At 32.7% G+C, this 21432-nt stretch overlaps 1 protein-coding gene and 2 pseudogenes across 1 annotated transcript; all 3 read left to right on the plus strand.

The window, feature by feature from the left end:
* The first annotated feature begins 1329 nt into the window (after positions 1 to 1329).
* Positions 1330 to 2278, plus strand: LOC125362539 (annotated as a pseudogene).
* A 5061-nt stretch (positions 2279 to 7339) lies between these two features.
* Positions 7340 to 8287, plus strand: LOC125362540 (olfactory receptor 8H1-like). Its single transcript, XM_048361362.1, has one exon. The coding sequence runs from the start codon at positions 7340 to 7342 to the stop codon at positions 8285 to 8287; it is 948 nt and encodes a 315-aa protein (XP_048217319.1).
* A 7092-nt stretch (positions 8288 to 15379) lies between these two features.
* Positions 15380 to 16320, plus strand: LOC125362541 (annotated as a pseudogene).
* The last annotated feature ends 5112 nt before the right edge of the window (positions 16321 to 21432 follow it).

A 21432-nucleotide genomic window follows, 5' to 3' on the forward strand; every position in this document is an offset into this window, starting at 1 on the left:
AACTGTAACCACTCTGTACATCACTTTGACAACAAATAAGTAATTATTTAAAAAAATTTCACAGGTGGTTTAATGGTTTTAGAATAAAAATAGTGAATGCACAAAATAATGAAAATCACTACAGAAAAAAAATATTACAGAGAGGGTTGGCACCTTGTAGGATTCAGTTTTATTTGTTTAAAAATAGAGTAACAAACATTTCTTGGCTTTTATTTGAGAAGTTTCCTTTCCCCAATCAAGAGTAAATATTCTATTCTATTTTGCATATATATATGAACATACAAAATGAAACCCATTTGTACAACTAAGTAATGCAATTATAAATGAGAGGAAAGAGGTACATCATTAAAACATATACAAATGACCCTTGTTAGTGATGTATACTTGTAGAATTTAAAACTCTCTTAGTTTGGTTGTTATCTGGTGACATCATGATTGTATGTAAAAAATTTAAGTTGAATATTCTTGAAAAATGGTCCTGAAGATTTAACATCACAGGAAAAGAAATTGTTTCTATATTGGAAGAGGACAAATGTGTGTGTGTGTGATATATATATATATATATATATAATTTGGGCCTTGTGATAAGTAACATCTGGACTTGTTAGAGCATATATAGGGAGATAAGATTCAGGATCCACCAGAATGTACTGAAGGTTTGGTATTGGTTGAAATGAATCCCAATTTGTTTAGTTCATTTGGGGAAGTATCACATATCTGTGATCAAGTCTACAATGCTACCTAATGCCGCCTACAGAAAAGCATTGAAAGTTAAATTTCTCTGAAAGGTCGTACTTGATATAGCCAATGGAAAATTAAATCCAGTAATTTTATATTGTACTTATACTCCTTATATTGTCTAGGATTTTGATTTGCTGAAATAAACTAGTCCTATAGGAAGCCAAGAGTACAGTGTTGTAAGCTTGCTCTTTATATCAAATAGTCAGAATAAAATAAATCTATGCATATTGGCACTGCATTCAAATAAATTAAATAAAGTTATTACACTCTCAGTCTTACTGGAAGTTCTCAGGTAATAGAAAAAAACCTAAAGTGTAAGACAACCTGTGGACTACATATGTTAACAAAACAAAACACTTATCAAAAATACAGGTCTGTTCTAATTATGAAGAAAATCACCATTTGTTATACCAAATCTGTCACTCTATACATACATTTATCATTGTTGCTAAATATTTGCAGTGGTATAAATACATAATTAAATTTAGTTGACCTAGTCTACTTATAACGATATTGGACCATTCATTAAGAAAAACTATGCTTAACTCATTTGAGCTGTAATTCTTCACTTGCCCCCATCATCACACTATGAGAACCTGGAATAGCACTAAGTTTCCTTACTTCATCCTTATGGGGCTGACAGACTCTGGAAAGCTCCAGCAGGCACTCTCTCTGCTGTTTCTCCTGAATCACCTGGTTACTGTGCTGGGAAACCGAGGCATGTTTATGATAATTCACCTGGATCTGCAGCTTCACACACCTATGTATTTTTTCCTCACTCACCTCTCCTTTCTTGACCTCAGTTACTCAAGTGTCATCACACCTAAAACCCTAGCGAACTTGTTGACTTCCACCAAGAGTATTTCCTTCCTAGGCTGCTTCACCCAGATGTACTTTTTCATCCTGCTTGGTGCTGCAGAATGTTTTCTCCTGGCTTCCATGGCCTATGATCGCCATGTGGCTATCTGCAGTCCTCTGCGCTACCCAGTGATTATGTCCAAAAGCCTGTGCCGAGTCCTGATCATGGTGTCCTGCATGATTGGTTTCATGGACTCCTCTGTGAACGCTGTGTGTATGAGTAGATTAAAATTTTGCAACTCCAATGCAGTCTCACATTTTTTCTGTGACACTTCCCCAATGTTAGCTCTGTCCTGCAATGATACAGATGAGGTTCGAACCGTAATGTTCATTTTTGCTGGTTGTACACTTGTGGTCTCCCTTATCACAATAGCCATTCTGTCTACTATTCTGAAAATTAGGCCTACCTTAGGAAAGCAGAAAGCTTCTCTACCTGTGCCTCCCAGCTGCTGGGGTCACTGTTTGTTTTTTGTTTGTTTGTTTGTTTGTTTATGGCACTGTGATCTTCACTTACCTAAAATTCAAGCAGTCCTACTCCCTGGGAAAGGATCAAGTGGCTTCTGTGTTTTACATTATTTTGATCCCCATGCTGAATCCACTCATTTCTAGTCATAGGAACAAGGGAGTGAAAAGTGCTTTTTTTTATGTCAGGCAGAAAACAGGGGTTCCAGGAAACTAAAAAGACAGTGATGTTACATGTTTCAACTCATCATTTCTGGCTTTTCAGAATAAAAAAAGAACTGATATATTTGCGTACGTTTTTATCCATCTGACATTCATTTCTCCTACATTTCTCAAGGCATTCCCAGGAATACCTTATCAGAAGTCCAAATTATAACTAGAAGTGATAAGTGTTTGTTAGGGAGGGGCAGATACTGTCTGAGGTACAAAATTTGGCTACTATTTTTTAAAGTATGCCATAAAATTTAATATGCATTTTAGGCTTAAGTTACTATATTATGAAAACCATTATTTTATCTTAACAATAGACTCGATGATAATAGTTTTAGTAGTCACTTCCTTTATCACACACATACCCATACACCCTTTAAGAAGGGAATGAATTTTTAAAAATTGTATTTATGTCTTTATTGTCAAAGTGATATACAGAGGTGTTACAGTTTCATAAATAAGGACATGAGTACGTTTTTTATCCAACTTTTTACCTCCTCCCTCATTCCCCACCCCCCCAATACTCCTCCTCCTCTTCCCTTACCCCCGTGAGTTATGCAGTTGGTTTACAGCATATAGTTTTGTAACTATTGCTCTTGCATTGGTTTGTCTTTTATCCTTTGTTTCTCCATTTTGATATTCCCCTCCCTTCCCTAGTTACAGTACAGGTATATACAATTTCCAGGGTACCAAAGGCAATGAATTTTAAGGGCCACTTTTCTCAGTTCCACAGGATAAATCGTCATTCCAGATACACAGGGTCTTAAGTACTTGGAATATTCCACAAGCTAAAATCATAAGTGAGCCTTTATGTGTAGAAAGAATATTTCTGACATTGTATTGTACATGCATTGTCATAAAAAACTTGCCATTAAAAATACTTTCAGTCAATTTAATTCATAAACTGAAAACTTGCAGAAAGGGGAAATATAATTTCACAAATTCTTATTTGGGATAAAACAAACCATTAAAATTACAATATAGGAAAATAATGCTAATGTTTAGAGCCATTTGGAAAATTTTCTCCTAATTTATTAAAGAGAATTATTTCACTTTTTTATATAGTCTCCTCAATGATTATGTCTGGCTATTTTCACATATGACATATTTAAGAGGAATTTTTGTGCTTTCTTCTTCAACTCTCTGTACTCATTCAAAGACAAAGGCAGCTATGAGACAACAGTTTTGAGAAGTTCTCAGAAAAATTCAAAATTTATTTTGTACTGCTTTAGGCATAAATTACTGTAAATTTATGAAGCTAAAAACCTATATGCAATGACATCTCTTATATGTGCACATGTAAACTATTAGAAGAATAATGTAATTCCATCAACTTTGGAATATTCATTGAAAATTTTTGAATTAAATGCTTCATCCACATTTTTAAACTTTTTTAAATAGAAAAAGTTATATTGCAAGTATTTAAAAATGAGTTACAGGTTATTGACATAAATTTTGATAAGCTAGCATAATTTTTTTTAAGTTTTCAATGACTTACATTTTCTGGTACTGTAATTTTAATTATCTCTGATTTAAAAGGATAGTTATTAACAGTACAAGAAATGTATCCATTGCCTAATGTATGAAACTGTAACCTCTCTGTAATTCAGTTTGATAATAAAATATATATATATATATAAAGGATAGTTATTGGAGTTATGTTTCACTTTGCAGTTATGGTTGTTGTAAATTTTTAGCAATTATTACACAGATTGCTTAAATAAAATCCATTTTTGTAAGTTATAAAGATCCATTAAAGTTTTTTTTGTTTTGTTTTGTTTTTTTTGTTTTTTTTTGGCCAGTCCTGGGCCTTGGACTCAGGGCCTGAGCACTGTCCCTGGCTTCTTCCCGCTCAAGGCTAGCACTCTGCCACTTGAGCCACAGCGCCGCTTCTGGCCGTTTTCTGTATATGTGGTGCTGGGGAATCGAACCTAGGGCCTCGTGTACCCGAGGCAGGCACTCTTGCCACTAGGCTATATCCCCAGCCCCATTAAAGTTTTTTTTGTTGTAAAACTGCATGTGATATTTCTCCTAAATATTTCATGATTGTTTTTGATTATTATGAGACAAAACACTATCTGGCCAATAAATATAAGCTCTTGATTTCAGACTACAGTACCACCATAAAAACCAATAAAAATAAGTAAAAGAGTATAACCTGTCCATTTCAACAATCACTAATTTATTAAATACTTCAATATTGCATTTGAACGCAGTTTTTTTCTCATCTATTTCACAGTTTTTTGTATCCTATAAAAATGCCTAAGAGAAATTGCATCATATTTCCATTGGGATCTGTTTACTTCAGTCAATATAAATTTGTTGTATTGCTATTTATTTTTTGACACTGGGAATAATGTGTTCCTAATTGTATATTGTTACTGATAAACCATTTTTATTCATCTCTACATATTAACGGTTTTGCTTCATTTTATGGTTTATGCTGAGGTTCTCTTCCCATTCTCTGGTTACTATAGAAACATTTGGTTTTACCAAAGTTACAAAATACAGAAAACATACAGTTAATGCCAAACATATTGATCTGCACCATTCTCCTTTACACAAGATTGTTCCCTAATGTTAATTTGATTTAATTAGGTAAAAATATTTTTATCAAATGTCTCTCCAGCTTTACCTCCATTTCGAGGGGTTATTTGGAAGTAAGACTCTCATGGACTTTTCTGCCTGTGTTGGCTTCAAAACCTTATCCTAAGACATTAGTCAACTGAATAGCTGGAATGACAAGCATGAGCCTGAAGTGTCCAGGTTAAAGATAGCTTCTTGTTCATACCAACAAGTTATCTCCTAAAATTCTAAGAAACAAGCACACTTGCATAGAAGAACATTTTTTTTTACATTTGAAGGTAAATTAATTATATGATGATTTAATGCAAGATTTACGGGATCTTTTTGTGATTCTTAATCTGTAGCTTTCAGATTCTGCCTTTGCATCCTCATCTCTAAAAAACAATTATGAATGAAATTATTCAACTGCATTATCCTTTTCACTCATATTTATTCAAACATTTAGCCTGATCATGTAAGGAGGAAGTGTGATTTAGGCCTCAAATTCAAGGTCAGCCTTCAATTCAGCTATCGTATCTTTTTGCACTAATTTTACATTTATAAGAAAAAAGAACATGAACAATAAAATACTAGATAGCATTGTCCAAGTATATTATATTAACCTAACATGGATGATATATTAAATGTATGCTATAATTATAATTATGCACAAGTATATGTTTAATAAGCATAATGGTCTAGGGGAAATTACTGCGAAATTGTTGAGCAGTAAGTTGTTACTTTAACTTCTATAAATATAGGTATTTGATACTGCTATAAAAGGACACATTTTATTTTTGACAGAATTTTACTTTTTCATATAACACATATCAGGATGAAATATCAACCATTCTCTTTTGGATGGTGTCAGTCTCAGGAAACTAATTCTCTAATTTTTTTATAATATTAAAAAATGTATGGATTTAACAGATTTGCAGTGTAAAATAATTTATAACTTTATAGCTAGCAAACTAAAATAAATACTCTTTAAATATTACATCAGAAAAAGAACCTATTTTTCTGTTCCTCGTTGTGGAATTTCAGTGTGAAAAAGCTGAATTTTTGCTCATTTAGTGCTTGAATTTTTGTTCTTGAACATGTGCCAAGAAATAATCCTAGGAATTGGTCACTGAGGATGCACGATCCCCATGCCCATTAAATGATCACCCATTAAATGAGTAACCTGGTTATATGAGGCTGTGAGATTATGCACACACTACCCTTCCGATATTCACAACTGCTTTTGACATTTCTTTCAAGAAAATAATTCCTGGTAAAATTTTCATCTGAGCACTCATATTAAAATTTCTTGACTCATTTTTTGGAGTAAATATAATGAGTACCAAAAATAATAAAAACAATTACAGAAAGGAAAATGCTATATTGCAGAGAGAGTTAGTACCTTACAGGATTTCAATCTGATTTGTTAAAAAGGAAAAAGACCTAAGGCATCACAAATTCCTTGGCTTTTACTCTAGAAGCTTCCTTTCACCAATCAAGAGTAAGTATTCCACATTTCATGGATACATTGACAGGTCAAAGTGAAACCCATTTTTAAAGCCAACTATTCAAATAAATCTGTGAGTATAAAGATGTATATGATTAAAACATTCAACAGGATATGCTTGCTAGTGTTTTCTAGTAAGGTACTTACAACTTTCTTAATTTGGGTGTTGTCACAATTTCTCATAATTTTACTTAATACATTTAAATTGGATCACCTTTAAAAATAGGTCCTGAACTTTTAACATCAAATTAAAATGTGTAAGTGTGTGTTTGTGTGTGTGTGTGTGTGTGTGTGTGTGTGTGTGTGTGTGTGTGTGTGTAGTTAAGGATTTAGTGTCTATTTTGATTCTACATGAAACTCGATTTTACTTATGGATTCTTCTTGGGGGAAAATTCACATAGAAGCAAAATAAGATTAATAGTCTATAATGGTCTATTTCTACCTACAAAAGTCCAATAAAAGATCAATCTGTTTAAAAGGTCTTAAGTGGAATAGTTAACACAAAGTAAATCCTACGTTGTTTTTATCTATACTCATTATATATATATATAATTTTGACTTGCTGAAATAAAATAATTATATAGGCACCCAAGTGCACAGTATTGCCATCTTGTTTGTTATATAAAAGTACCATAAATATGTGTATATATACTGGCACTGAATTTAAATAAGTAAGATAAACACATTATGCTGTTGTTCTTAACTAAAAGTTCTTGGAAAATAGTACTACCTATAATATCATATTCTGTAGACTAATGTTACTAAAACTGTTTAATCAAGTCTGTTCTAATTATGAACAAAACCATCTTTTGTTAAATAAATGTCACTTTACAGATAAAATTACTCTTGTTGATAATTTTTTGCATTTGGGTCAATACACCATTAAATTATACTTGATCTATTTTATTTATAGAGATATTGGGCATTCATGTAAGCAATAATTTCTAAGTAATTTAGGCTAATTATCACCTTTAATTTTTCAATTATCAGCACAGGATGAGAACTTGGAATAACACAAATGATCACGACTTCCTTCTTATGGGGTTGACAGATTCTAGAGAGATCCAGGTGGCCCTGTCTACACTGTTTCTCCTGATTTACCTGATCACTGTGCTGGGAAACCTTGGCATGATCATGTTAATCCACCTGGATCTGCAGCTTCACACTCCTATGTATTTTTTCCTCACTCACCTCTCATTCATTGACCTCAGTTACTCAAGTGTCATCACACCTAAAACCCTAGAGAACTTACTGACATCCACCAAGAACATTTCCTTTTTGGGCTGCTTCACCCAGCTCTACTTTTTTGTTCTGTTTGCTGGTGCTGAAATTTTTCTCCTCTCTGCCATGGGCTATGATCGCTATGTGGCTATCTGCAATCCTCTGCAATATCCTGTAATAATGTCCTCAAGACTCTGTTGGACTCTTCTTGCTGGGTCATATATGACTGGCATTTTAGATTCCTCTGTCAATGTCATTTGCATGAGTAGATTGACTTTCTGCAACTCCAATATCATCCATCACTTTTTCTGTGACATAACTCCAATGTTAGCTTTGTCCTGCACTGACACCTCTGGAATTGAACTCATGGTATTTGTTCTTGCTGGTTCTACTCTAATGATGTCTCTTATCACTATAGCTATGTCCTACACATCTATTCTGTCCACAATTATGAAAATTAAGTCTACTTCAGGAAAGCAGAAAGCCTTCTCCACCTGTGCCTCCCATCTGCTGGGAGTCACTGTCTTTTATGGCACTATGATTTTTACCTATCTAAAACCCAAGAAGTCCTACTCTCTGGGAAAGGATCAAGTGGCCTCTGTGTTTTACACCATTGTGATCCCCATGCTGAACCCACTTATTTATAGTCTTAGGAACAAGGAAGTGAAAAATGCTTTCTTTCGAGTTATGCATAAGAGTGCAAGCTCCAGGCAAACAAAATGATAGTGGTATGATGTGTTGAAATTTCGCTCTCTCAGAAAAAGAAGAGTTCAAGCATTCCTGTGTTTCCAGTCTGCTGCCCTTTGTTTCCCTTTAACGAATGGATAATTGAAGAAATTCATTATTAGAAGTTCATTGGATTTGTAAGTCCTAAATGACATATTTTTTAAAGTACCTAATATACCAAGCACCAAATTCATTCCTAATCCTTAAAAATACTGTAGAAAATATTCTGTAATTTCAACATTTAATTTAAATGTAAATATTTTAACAAGGAGTTATTTGTATGTTTAATGATAACAATTTAATAATCATTGTCCTTGTAGTACAAAATAACGTTTACCTGTATAACTCTGAAAAGCCACTGGAATTTTAGACCCCAGTGTTCTCATTTGCAAAAGATAAATCTTAATTATGGTACATGTTGTCATATGAAAAACAAAATATATTTGAGATAATTTTGTTTGTCTTTATCATTCTTTGTTAGACATAATTCTACAATATTGTAATGTACATACTCTTTCACAAAATGTCCACTGCTTTTCAAAAATTCATTTAATTTACTTCAACTCAGGCATTTGGATCTGGCAGAAGTGAAATTTATCAGAATTTCTTAAATTTTTTAAAGTAAACTCTTTATGTCTATAATGTTGAAAGAAAATGACATGTGCTAACATTAAAGGCAATTTTGAAGATACTCTTCTATTTGATTGAAGAGAAATCCTATACTCTTTTGTGTATTCTTAATGAATATTTGTGACTCTGTGTATACATATAAAATACATGCAATTTGTGTCATTTCCAGTTGCACACTTGTGCTACTGTTCTTCTCAGTGAAAGCTGTGAGATGAATGTGTTCCTATAAGGCAGCCAATTTCAAGTTTTGTGATGCTCTGGGCTTAGTCTTTTATGAATTTCTCAATTTGAAAATCGACATGCATGAATTCTCTCATGTGGTTCCAGCTAAACAGCTGAAGCATGGCTTCCTGGGACAGGTTATGCTGATCTGGGAAGAGCTCTGTTACATGGAATTGTGTCCATCAGGTGTGGAATCTTCTTTATGAATGAAGTTTTGAATTCAAGACTTGACTCACTCATCATTAGAGTCTTTAAATAGAGAACTGTTAGGATGTAAATACTTGATAATGAATTTAGATTTTGTGACATCCTCTGAAATTTGTTCAGGTGGAGCACTACAATTTTCTGCACTTTCAGAATTACTATCTGAATATCCTGTAATTATGATTATAATCCTCTCCAATATTAACGGTATTTCTTGAAATTGTAGCTGTAATTTCTATTTTTAATGTTTTTCATTTTATAACACTTATTAAACTGTTTTAATTTAACAAAATTAAACAGAAATTTTATTAAGGATATTTTTCTGTAGAACTGTTTTTGACTTTTACCTAAATATTTTCTGCTTCTATTTAATAAGGAACAAAAACCTAATTACTGACCTGATAATCAAACCAAAGCACAGCCAAAAAAAAAATTTACAAACTAAATGGATAAAATAAAACAAACTAGAACATGAGAATTTCAGAACTCATTTAATATTTTCTTTTTCAAAACTCACGTCTTAAATATTTTAATATATATACCATATTCTCTTACATTCATATTGTATTTCAAAATTATTCCTTATCCTGTACTAATGCAGTATAAAACAATTTTATTCATGCTGATAGGTATATTACCTGTTTGCTGGCATTCCTAAATACTTTTGTCTGACATTAAGATTAATATGTAGAAAGCATTTATTATTACTCATATGCTTGACTTACTAATACTGAAATGCCTGACTTAATTTTCTGTATTTATGGGCTCTTAATAATTCTCATCAGAAGCTGGCGCCAATGGCTCACAATTGTAATCTTAGCTACTCAGGAGGATCAGATCTGAGGATCATGGTTCAAAGCCAGTCCAGCTAGGAAAGTCCTAGAGACACTTATCTACAATTAACCACTAGAAAATGATAAGTGTTGCTGTGGTTTAAGTGGTAGACCACTAGCCGTGAGCTGAAGAGTTCAGGGACAGCGCCTAGTCCCAGAGTTCAAGCCCACAATTGCCAAAATAAAATAAAATAAAATTCTTGTCAATTTTTTGAATATGGTTTTACTTTACTTTCATTTAATTTTTTTAATTTAAAATATTTTTCTTCTGTACGTTTGTTGGTATAAATGTTACCCATAAGTTATGGCATTATAGACAGCTGTTAAATTGGGAAAATGCTTAAAGTTTAATTGAATTAAGATTACTTTTGAATCCTTATGTTTTAGGACAAAATAATTGTATTTTAACTGTCAAATTATTATAATGTGTAGCAAATGTAAACGTTATATACTACTTACATTTGTTTTGTAGTTTTGGCGGTATACTTCTGCATGTCACGTGAATTCTTGCCTAAAGTACCTATATACAGTTGAGTTTTAAATATCTTTTTGGTGTATTTAATAGGCTGTGTAACATAAACATAATTTTAACATGTTCTACAATACATATGTAAGATGCATTGTAGATATAGGAGTATCCATCTATGTTTTCTTTATTTAACACAAAAATTATAATAATACACTTACTTAACACTCACTATATTCAGGTAATATCCAAAGGAATACAGACATTCACATGAACAAACATTCATAACTCATTCATTTATAACATAATTTTATTCACAAGATTACAGGCAAAAAGGCTCTAGCAATAAAATAAATTCAAACAAAAATCTATGTTCATACTAAGCCTAAAATAAATTAAGACTGTAAACTTAACATCTTCCCTATTACCATGACAGGTCAAGGAAATATCATTTCATTTTTGAATAGCTATGCTGCTTTGCTTGTATTGATGGGTTATCCTTTTTATCCATGGAAGCAGTGATACTGGCCTCAAGATGAATAGGGATTCACAGAGCATATAAATGTAAAGTATGTAACTTTTTTCTTATAGTTAAGACAACCCAACCCTCTATAATTTCCACTAGTAGAAAATATCTTTCTCATTCTTTCCAGATATGAACTCAGCCATGGTAAATTTTAGTTGCCATAGCAATGTTAATCTTGATATTCTCTGCCATTTTCTCCATTTCTCAAGACTTCATACAAATAATGGCGCTCATTTCCCCCCAGATTCTATTCCTTTCTTTATAAGTCCACCACTCTACACAACTTTTAAAATTGCATGTGTCAACATCTTTTTTCCTCATGCATCTAGGTAAATGATGCAATTACCACCATCTGATAATTGACAGAGTTCTCACAAGACTTGGGTTTTGACTGCTTTTATACATGGTTATATAGCTATAAGCACATACTCTCGTAACAACACTGAGATAGACTTCAGTAAGAGTCTATAGGGGGCATTTTATAGATGATGAAGTTGAATCACTAAGTTAACAACTCAGTCATGAACAAATTCATAAAGTTCACACTTAGTAGTTACAAAACAAACACATCTGAATACAGACACTTGGACCCTGTAGCCTTCAACACTCATCACCCTACACTTACTGGATATTTTCCCCCTGATATTACCCTCCTAAATTGGATCACTTCCAGAACAAAAATAAATGGCAAATGTATGTTGTCAAATGTTATTTAGGGTTGTTGATGCAGAATAGCATGATTATGGAGTTAGTGGCTAAATTTTAATGTATGGGTTCTTTTTAAGCCATAGACATCTGTTCTTAAAAAAAGAATGATTTATATGATTAATAATCCCATAAGTGAAATTGTATTACTTACAACAGTAAATTTCTTGCTGTGATTCAGAAATTCAGTGGCTCAAGAGGTAAGTTACTATTATGGAATAGCCACTGGAATTTATCAATCATTTCTCTTAATTCTTCCTTTGAATATTTGGTCATTGAATATACAGTATTCTAGAAACTAATTTCTCATGTTACTGATTTTTCAGAATCCTCTGTTGTCTTCTTCTACATGGTGAAACAGTATTCAAACCTTACATGGTCTATTCACACTCCTAAATGATGGAAAGCTGGTGTTTTTATTTTTATTTCAGATATTTTAATTCACAATATTCATTTAAATTTATTAAATACACACAGAACTATTGGGATTGCCTAAGTAGTTTGATGTTCTTTTAAAGAATTATGATAATTATTTAGTAATGTTTATATTCAATTTTTTAAGTCTCTTGAGGTTACATATTAATGATTTTCCTTATCATAGTTTCACACAAGTAGGGGCATATCACATGTTTTTATCTTATGTGGTTTTATATCACCACTCCTTACCCTCATTCTAGCTCTCCTCCCACTGCTATTCTTCTTCTTCCTAAATCACACCCTTCCCATATTCACTTTTTTTAATGTAGAATCTGTTTTGGAAAGAATAAATCCAAAAATTGTTTTAAAAACCAATTGGAGTGTATGAATTAGCATGTAAAGACCCAGTTCCATTTATTGTTCAGTGAATGAGAGAACTTTGTTCCTTAAATCAAATGAAAAATTTATCATTTTTATACACCACATTTTCTTTAGGAATTCAACTGCTGAGGGGCTGCGAGGATGTATGCTCCACTTGACTATTGTGAATAGCAGCATGATCAGCACAGATATGCAAATTTTGTATACTGACTTTCATTAATTTGTTTATACACCCAGGAATACATAGGTAATAATATGGTTGTTTTGTTATTTTTTTTGTTATTTTCATGAACTCTATACTGATTTCCAAAGGTTTTGAATGAAATTACATTTCCATCAACAATACATATATCTATATTTTGTACCATATCCTTGCTGATATTTGAAGCTATGTTTTTAATTAATGGTAGCTCTTCTGAAATAAATAACATAATTATTTTCTACTAATTAATTATACATATATGTGTGTACATATGTGCATATGTATACTGCATGCATACATACTATTCTATGTATTTATGTTTATAGCTATGCATCTATCTATCCTTCTATTTGTTTATCATCTATCTTCTTATTCACATCAATAATATCTCCTGAAATTCTGAATAAACACTCTTTCCTATACCTCTTTTCTACATACGCAAAATGATCAATTTTTAAAAGACTTAATAAAAGATTCACAAGGTGAGGAACAGAGAGTCTACAGTTATGTGATCCAGGTAATGAGTTTATTTTTGAACAGTGTCACCCTTACCCTGATTTTCTTCCAGTGTTTCACTTCCTAACTCCCCTTGCACTCCAAGTTGCATAGTTCATTTCCAAAATAGTGACTAGTGAGTATCACTGCTGAATTGGTTCTCTCTTTGTCAAACCAATTCGGTGTTTCCCTTTCCCTGCCCTAAACCAGGTAAACTTATATACAAGACAAGAGGTACAGAAATCAAAACAGTGACAGAAGGAAAACAACCTCAAACAGTAAAAAACAAAACAAAACAAAACCTCTTACTTCCATTTCTTGGAGTTCATTTTGATAAGCATCATTTTATATGACTACATGCACCTAGTTATTGAGCCCTTGGATCCTCTCCTAAGCATATCCTCCTTTGTTCTGAATAGGTGAATGTCTAGAGAGCTGTTTAATTATTTATATCCAATACTTCTTTTTTTAAAGATTACTCTTTATTTTGGAGTTTCTATGTGAATAAGCCAAAACCATCTTCATTTAGCCCTTGAAAATTTGTCCTTGACTCTGTGCCAAGTAATTTTCCTGGGAAATTGGTCACAGAGGATGATGGCATGTTGCATGATGCTCAAAAACATTACATGAGGTGCCGTGTATTTAGGCTGAGAGCACATCATGCTCTGCCTATATTTACAGCAGCTCCTCTACATTCTTTAGAGAAATTTCTTCTGGGTTAACATTTCACTGGAGCAATCTGACCAAAATTTCTAGGGTGATTTAAGTTGCCTCCAAATAGGAATAATGAGTGTACACAAATTTAACATTAACTACAGAAAAGAAAATATATGCATCATTAGAGTAATATTTAGTTCCTTGTGTGGATATTACAATTTATTTATAAGAAAAACTGAGAGTTGACAATCCTTTCTTGCATTGAACGAAGATTTTTGTTTCACCAACTTTGGTTCACAGTAAGTATTTCACATTGAATAAATACAGGATGTGTGAAATTAAATCCCTTAATATAAAGAATTCATAAGAATAAAAATGTTAAAAACAGGATATCCCTAAACATCCTTTAATTCTGTCTTATATAGTGATGCAATTACTCACTTCCTGTGGGTTTTTGAATTTTCTTTGAATTGGGTTAATCTAGATTCATAATAATTTTATTTAAGAAATCTCAATTCAATTATCTGGAGAAAAGAAGCCTTAGAAATTCATTATTACATAAAATGGAATATTGTTAAGGTAGAATATGTATACTCTGTTCTAATTGACATCAGGACTTACCGCCACTAAAATTTTAAGTTGAAAAATCCAGCAACTATGACCAATGTAGTTAAATTTTAATTATAGGTACAATTTTCTTGTCATTTTATTATGTGAGAAAATATTATTGAGCATTAATGATATTCTATAATCTGTAACTCTGAAAGATCCTTCAGAAATGCACTAAATGTAAAATTTATTTGTAAGTACTGTTAATTGATATGATTAAAGGAAAAGCAAATAATTTTTAAAGTTGTTTTCTCTGTCTAATTATTAGGTATCTAACCTTTTGTCATCTTGAATTATGTAATTATTATATGAGAGCATAGAAATATGAACTCTGCTTTGAGTCATAGAAATGTGAGTAAATCAATCTACATATAATGGCACTGCCTTCAGATAAGTTATATAATATTCTTCAACCTAATTTTTATGTAAAGTTTATTAACCTGAGGAGGAACTGGCATAACATCTCATGTTGATTTAATATGTTAATAAAACAGCATTTTGCACCTGATCATTTCTTCAATTATAAAGAAGATATAGTTTTTCATGAGTGAATGTTAATTTTATAACTAAATTTAACATTATTGATGATTTTTATTTCCAGTAAATGTATTATTAATGTTGAGATGACCGAGGCTACGTATAAAGACATAGGAACGTGTAGTTAGGCCATAACAAATGTGAAGTTGAACTCATTTGAACTAAGCATGATTTCTAATTTCTCAACAGTGTGCATCGATACTCTATGGAAACCTGGAATAACACAGAGGTTCCCAACTTCATCCTTATAGGACTGACTGACCCTGGAGAGATGCAGGTGGCCCTCTCTGTGCTGTTTCTCCTGTTTTACCTAATCACTGTGTTGGGAAAACTAGGCATGATCATGATAATTCGCCTAGATCTCCAGCTTCACACCCCTATGTATTTTTTCCTCACTCACCTCTCATTCGTTGACATCAGTTATTCAAGTACAACACACCTAAAACCTTAGCGAACTTATTGACTTCCACCAAGTGTATTTCATTCCTGGGCTGCTTCACACAGATGTACCTTTTGGTCTTATTAGGTAGTGCTAAATTTTTTCTCCTTTCTGCCATGGCCTCTGATCACTATGTGGCTATCTGCAATCCTCTACAGTATCCTGTTATAATGTCTTCAAGACTCTGCTGTACCCTTGTTGCTGGCACTTACATGGCTGGCTTTGTGGATTGTTCTTTCACCGTGCTCTCTATAGACAGGTTGCCTTTCTGTAACTCCAATGCCATTCTACACTTTTTCTGTGATGCATTACCAATTTTAGCTCTGTCCTTCCATGATACATATGCCACTGAAATTGTAATATACATTTGTGCTGGTTCTGCCCTCTTCCTGTCCCTTATTACAATGTTCTGGTCCTATGTGTCCATTCTCTCTACTATTCTGAAAATTGAGTCCACCTCAGCAAAGCAGAAAGCCTTCTCCACCTGTGCCTCCCATCTGCTGGATTCACTGTTTTCTATAGTAGGACAATCTTTACTTATTTAGAACCCAAGAAGTCCTACTCCCTGGGAAAGGATCAAGTGGCTCCTGTGTTTTACACGATTGCGATTCCCATGCTGAACCCACATATTTATAGTCTTAGGAACAAGGAAGTAAAAAAATGCTTTCATTAGAGTTCTGCAGAAGAAAGGGGGCCCAGGCAACTAAAATGATAGTGATATGATGTGTTGAAATTGATCTTTTCTGCTTTCTCAGAAAAAAAAAAAAACTTCAATCATGCATGTGTTTGTAGTCTGCTGCTCTTTATTTCTCTTTAGCAAATGGATGTTTCCACAATTTCATTATTAGAAGTTCATATTGGAATTTTAAGTCCTAAGTGACATATTTTTTAAGTAGCTAATATACACAGCACCAAATTTGCCCCTAACCCTTAAAAATATGCTTGAAAATATTGTATAATTTTAACATTTAATTTTAACATAAATCTTTTTCAAGGAGTTATTTGTATGTTTAATGATAGCAGTCAACTAATCATTTTCATAGTGCAAAATATTGTTTAACCTGTATAATTCATAAGTAGTCACTCTAATTTTAAGCCCCAATTTCCACGTTAGCAAAAGGTTAATTCTAATTTGTGGTACATGTAGTCAGATCAAAGACCATAAACATTTGGGTTATAATATTTTGACTTTATCATTCTTTGCTAGAAATATTTCTTCAATATTGTAATGTACAACTCTTTCCCAAGATTGCCCACTGCCTTTTAAAACTTAATAATTTTTACTTAGACTCTGCCATTCAGATATGGCAGGAGTGAATATCAGGTTTTCCTAAAATTTGTTAATAAACTCTTTATGTATATGTTGAAAAAAAAATGGCATGCTAATATGAAAGGTAATTTTGAAGATACTCTTCTAATTTATTGAAGAGAAATACTGTACTCTTTTGTGCATTCTTCTTAATGAACATCTCTGTCTGTGTGTATACATATAAAATACTTAAATGAAATTTGTGTCATTTCCTGTTACACACTATTGCTGCTGTTATATATATGATGTTCTTTTCAGTGAAAGCTGTGAGAGGAATATGTTCCTGTAATGCAGTCAGTTTCAAGCTTTGTGATGCTCTTGGCTTAGACATTATAAATTTCTCAATTTGAAAATGGACATGCATGAATTCTCTCATGTGGCACCTACGAACCAGCTGAAGACCATGGATTCTGGGACAGGTCTTGTTGATCTGGGAAAAGCTCTGCTACATTGACTAGTGTCCATCAGGCCTGAATTTTCTTTAAGATATATATATATATTTTTTTTTTTTTTTTTTTTTGCCAGTCCTGGGCCTTGGACTCAGGGCCTGAGCACTGTCCCTGGCTTTTTGTTGCTCAAGTCTAGCACTCTACCACTTGAGCCACAGCGCCACTTCTGGCTGTTTTCTGTATATGTGGTGCTGGGGAATCGAACCCAGGGCTTCAAGTATACGAGGCAAGCGCTCTTGCCACTAGGCCATATCCCCAGCCCAAGAATAAATTTTTGAATTGAAGACTTGACTTACTCATTATTAGAGTTTTTAAATAGATGGTAGCTGTAAATACTTAATAATGTATTTAGATTTTGTGACATCTCCTGAAATTTGATGAGGTGGAGCACTAAAAATTTCTTCACTTTCAAAGTTGTTATCTGAGTACTCTGTAATTATGATTGTAATTTTCTCCAATATTAATGGGATTTCTTGACATTGTAGCTGTATACTTTTAATATTTTTATTTTATAACACTCATTAAATTGTTCTAATTGCCCAATATAATTTTTAAATTTTAACAGAAATTTTATTAATATTTTTCTGTAGAACTGAATTTGCCTTTAACTAAATACTTTCTGCTTCTGTTTAATAATAAACAATAACCTAGAAAATAGAGACCTGGTAATGAAACCCCAGCATAGCCAGAAAAATTTAAAATACAATGAACAAAATAAAACAAACTATAAGCTGTGTATTTCAGCACTCATTTAATACTTTTCCAAATTCAAAACCCATTTATTAAATATTTGAATACATAGTATATTGTGTTACTTTCATATTGTATTCCAAATTTTTCCTTATTCTGTACTGTTGCAATATAAAACAATCTTTACTCATGTTGATAGGTGTCTTACCTAATATTTATGTTTGCTATTATTGCTAAATATTTTTGTTTGAAATTAAGATTAATATATAGCAAGCATTTATTATTACTCATATTCTTGACTTACTAATTTCCTGTATTCATGGGCTCTTAGTATTTTAATCAGAAGTCTGGTGCCAAAGGCTCATACCTATAAACTTAGCTATTCAGGATGCTGAGATCTGATGCTGAGACCATGGTTCAATGCCAGACGATCTAGGAAACTTGGTGAAATTCTTATCTCCAATTAACCACTAGAAAACTGGCACTGTGGCTCAAGTGGTATATCACTAGCCTTGAGTTGAAGAAGTCAGGGACAGCACCTAGTACTAGAGTTCAAGCCCCACAATGGACAAAAAAAATCTCATCTGTTTTGTGAATATGGTTTTACTTTACTTTCATTTATTTTTACTTTTGCAATTTAAAATATTTTTCTTCTACTTTTTTGTTGGTATAAATGCTACCAACAAGTTACTACATTATAAATAGCTGTTAATTGAATTAACATTGTTTTAGATTCCTTATGACTTAGGAAAAAATAGTTTTCATTATTAAATTATTATAATATGAAGCATATATAAAAGTCATAAACTACTTACATTTGTTTCACAATTTTAGCAATATACTTCTATATGTTATATGAATTCCTGCCTAAAATAACTATATTCAGTTGAGTTACTGTCAAAAACAGTTTCAAATATGTTTGTTTGCTGGCATTTAATAGACTGTGTACCATAAATATAATTTTTAACATATTTACAATTCTGATACAAGATGCATTGTAGATATAGGAGTGACCATCTATATTTGCTTTATTAAGACAAATATAGTAGTAATGCATTTCCTTACTATTTTCATGCAATATCCAAAGGAATACAAGCATTCACATACACAAACACACACACATGCATGTATAACGTAATGTTATTTACAAGATTACAGGCAAGAAGGCACTAGCAATAAAATAAATTCAAAAGTTTATGTCTATTCTAAGCATAGAATAAATTAATACTGTAAACTTAGCATTTTCCCTATTACCATGACAGGTCAAGGAAATATTTCATTTTTCAAGAGTTTTGCTGCTTTGCTTGTATCAATGGGTTATCCTTTCTTTATCCATGGAAACAGTGACATTGGGCACAAGATGAATGCAGATTCATGGAGCATATAAATGTAAAGTATGTGACTTTTTTATTATATTTAATTATATTCGTAATTTCCACTAGTAGAGATTTCTTCCTCATTCTTTCCATCTATGAACTCAGCCCTGGTAAATTTTAGTTGCTCTTAAGGTTTCTGTACTCTGCCATGCCAGTATTAATCTTGATATTCTCTGCCATTTTCTCCATTTCCTTAATTTCCAAAATCTTCATACAAATAATGTCATTCTTTTTTCCCTCCTATGCTTTTCCTTTCTTCATAACCGTTCACTGTTTTCCTGTGTATCACGGTGTTTCATAGCAATCACCACCATCTGACAATTGACATGGCTTTCACAAGATTTGAGTTTTGACTGCTTTTATCCATGGCTGTAAGCACAAACTCTCCTAACAACACAGAGGTAGACTTCAATAAAAGTCCATAGGGGGCATTTAAAGATGATGAAGTTGAATCACTAAGTCAACAACTCAGTCATGAACAAGTTCATAAAGTTCACGTTCAGTAGTTACAAAACAAACAATCTGAACACAGACACTTGGACTCTGTAGCCTCCAACACTCATCACCCTACATTTACTGTGCATTGTTTCCCTGATATTACCCTGATAAACCAGATAGCTTCCAAAACAAAAATAAATGGCAAAAGCATGTTGTTATCCAATATCATTTAGGGTTCTTAATACAGGATAGCATGATTATGGAGTCAGTGGCTAAATTTTAATTTATGGGTACATTTTAAGCCATAGACATTTGATCCTGAAAAAAAGAATGATTTATATGATAAATAATCCTATGGAGGGAAATTGTATTAGTTACAACAATAAATTTCCTACTGTGATTCAGAAATTCCATGGTTCAAGTGGTAAGTAACATGGAACAGCCACTAGAATTTTGCATTTTAAGTACCTTTGAATAATTTGTCAGTGACTACAGTGTTCTGGAAATGAAGTCCTCAGGTTACTGATTTGTCAGGACACTCTGTTCCCTTCATCTACATGCTGAAATAGATTTCATATATTACATGGTCCAAACACACTCCTAAATGACGGAAAGCTGATTTTCATTAAAATTTCAATTCATTAAGTATGAGAGAACTCTTCGGAATGCCTAAGAATTTTGATGTTCCTTTAAAGAATTGTGATATTGAAATTATTACTTAGCAAATTTAAATTAATTTATTGTCAAAGTGATTTATACAGATGGGTAACAGTTTCATATGTAAGATAGTGAGTACATTTATTTTATATATTTTTTATTATCAAACTTAATTACAGAGGGTTAAAGTTTCATACATTAGGCATTGGATACATTTCTTGTACTATTACCTCGTCCCTCATTCCCCCCTCCTCCCTCCCTCTTTCCCTCCCCCCTCCCCCCCCACGAGTTGTTCAGTTGTTCAGTTCATTTTCATCAAACAGTTTGTAAGTATTGCTTTTGTAGTTGTCTTTTTTTACCCTGTGTCTCTCGAATTTGGTATTCCCTTCCAATTTCCTAGTTCTAATACCAGTGTACACAGTTTCCAATATACTCAGATAAGATACAGAGATAGTGTAGGTACAACCACAGGAAGGTGATACAGGAATATCATCAATAATAGAGGATACAGTTACATATGGCACGTTGAAAGTAAATACAACTGTGATATAACAATCGTTTCCATTACATGGAGTTCATTTCACTTAGCATTATCTTATGTGTTCATAAGGGTATAGCTATTGGGCTTCTGTAATCCTCTGCTATGACTTGCCTAAACCTGTGCTAATTATTCCCAATAAGGGAGACCATATAGTCCATGTTTCTTTGGGTCTGACTCACATCACTTAGTATAATTTTTTCCAAGTCCTTCCATTTCCTTACAAATGGGGCTATGTCATTCTTTCTGATAGAGTCATAAAATTCCACTGTGTATATGTACCACATTTCCCTGATTCACTCATCTACTGAGGGGCGTCTGGGTTGGTTCCTGATTCTATCTATGACAAATTGTGCTCCTAT

The sequence above is a fragment of the Perognathus longimembris genome, chromosome 13, assembly GCF_023159225.1.
Source record: "Perognathus longimembris pacificus isolate PPM17 chromosome 13, ASM2315922v1, whole genome shotgun sequence".
Lineage (NCBI taxonomy): Eukaryota > Metazoa > Chordata > Mammalia > Rodentia > Heteromyidae > Perognathus > Perognathus longimembris.

Coding starts and splice junctions, on each gene's coding strand:
- LOC125362540 (XM_048361362.1), top strand. CDS start 7,340: ATGAGAACTTGGAATAACACAAATGATCACGACTTCCTTCTTATGGGG.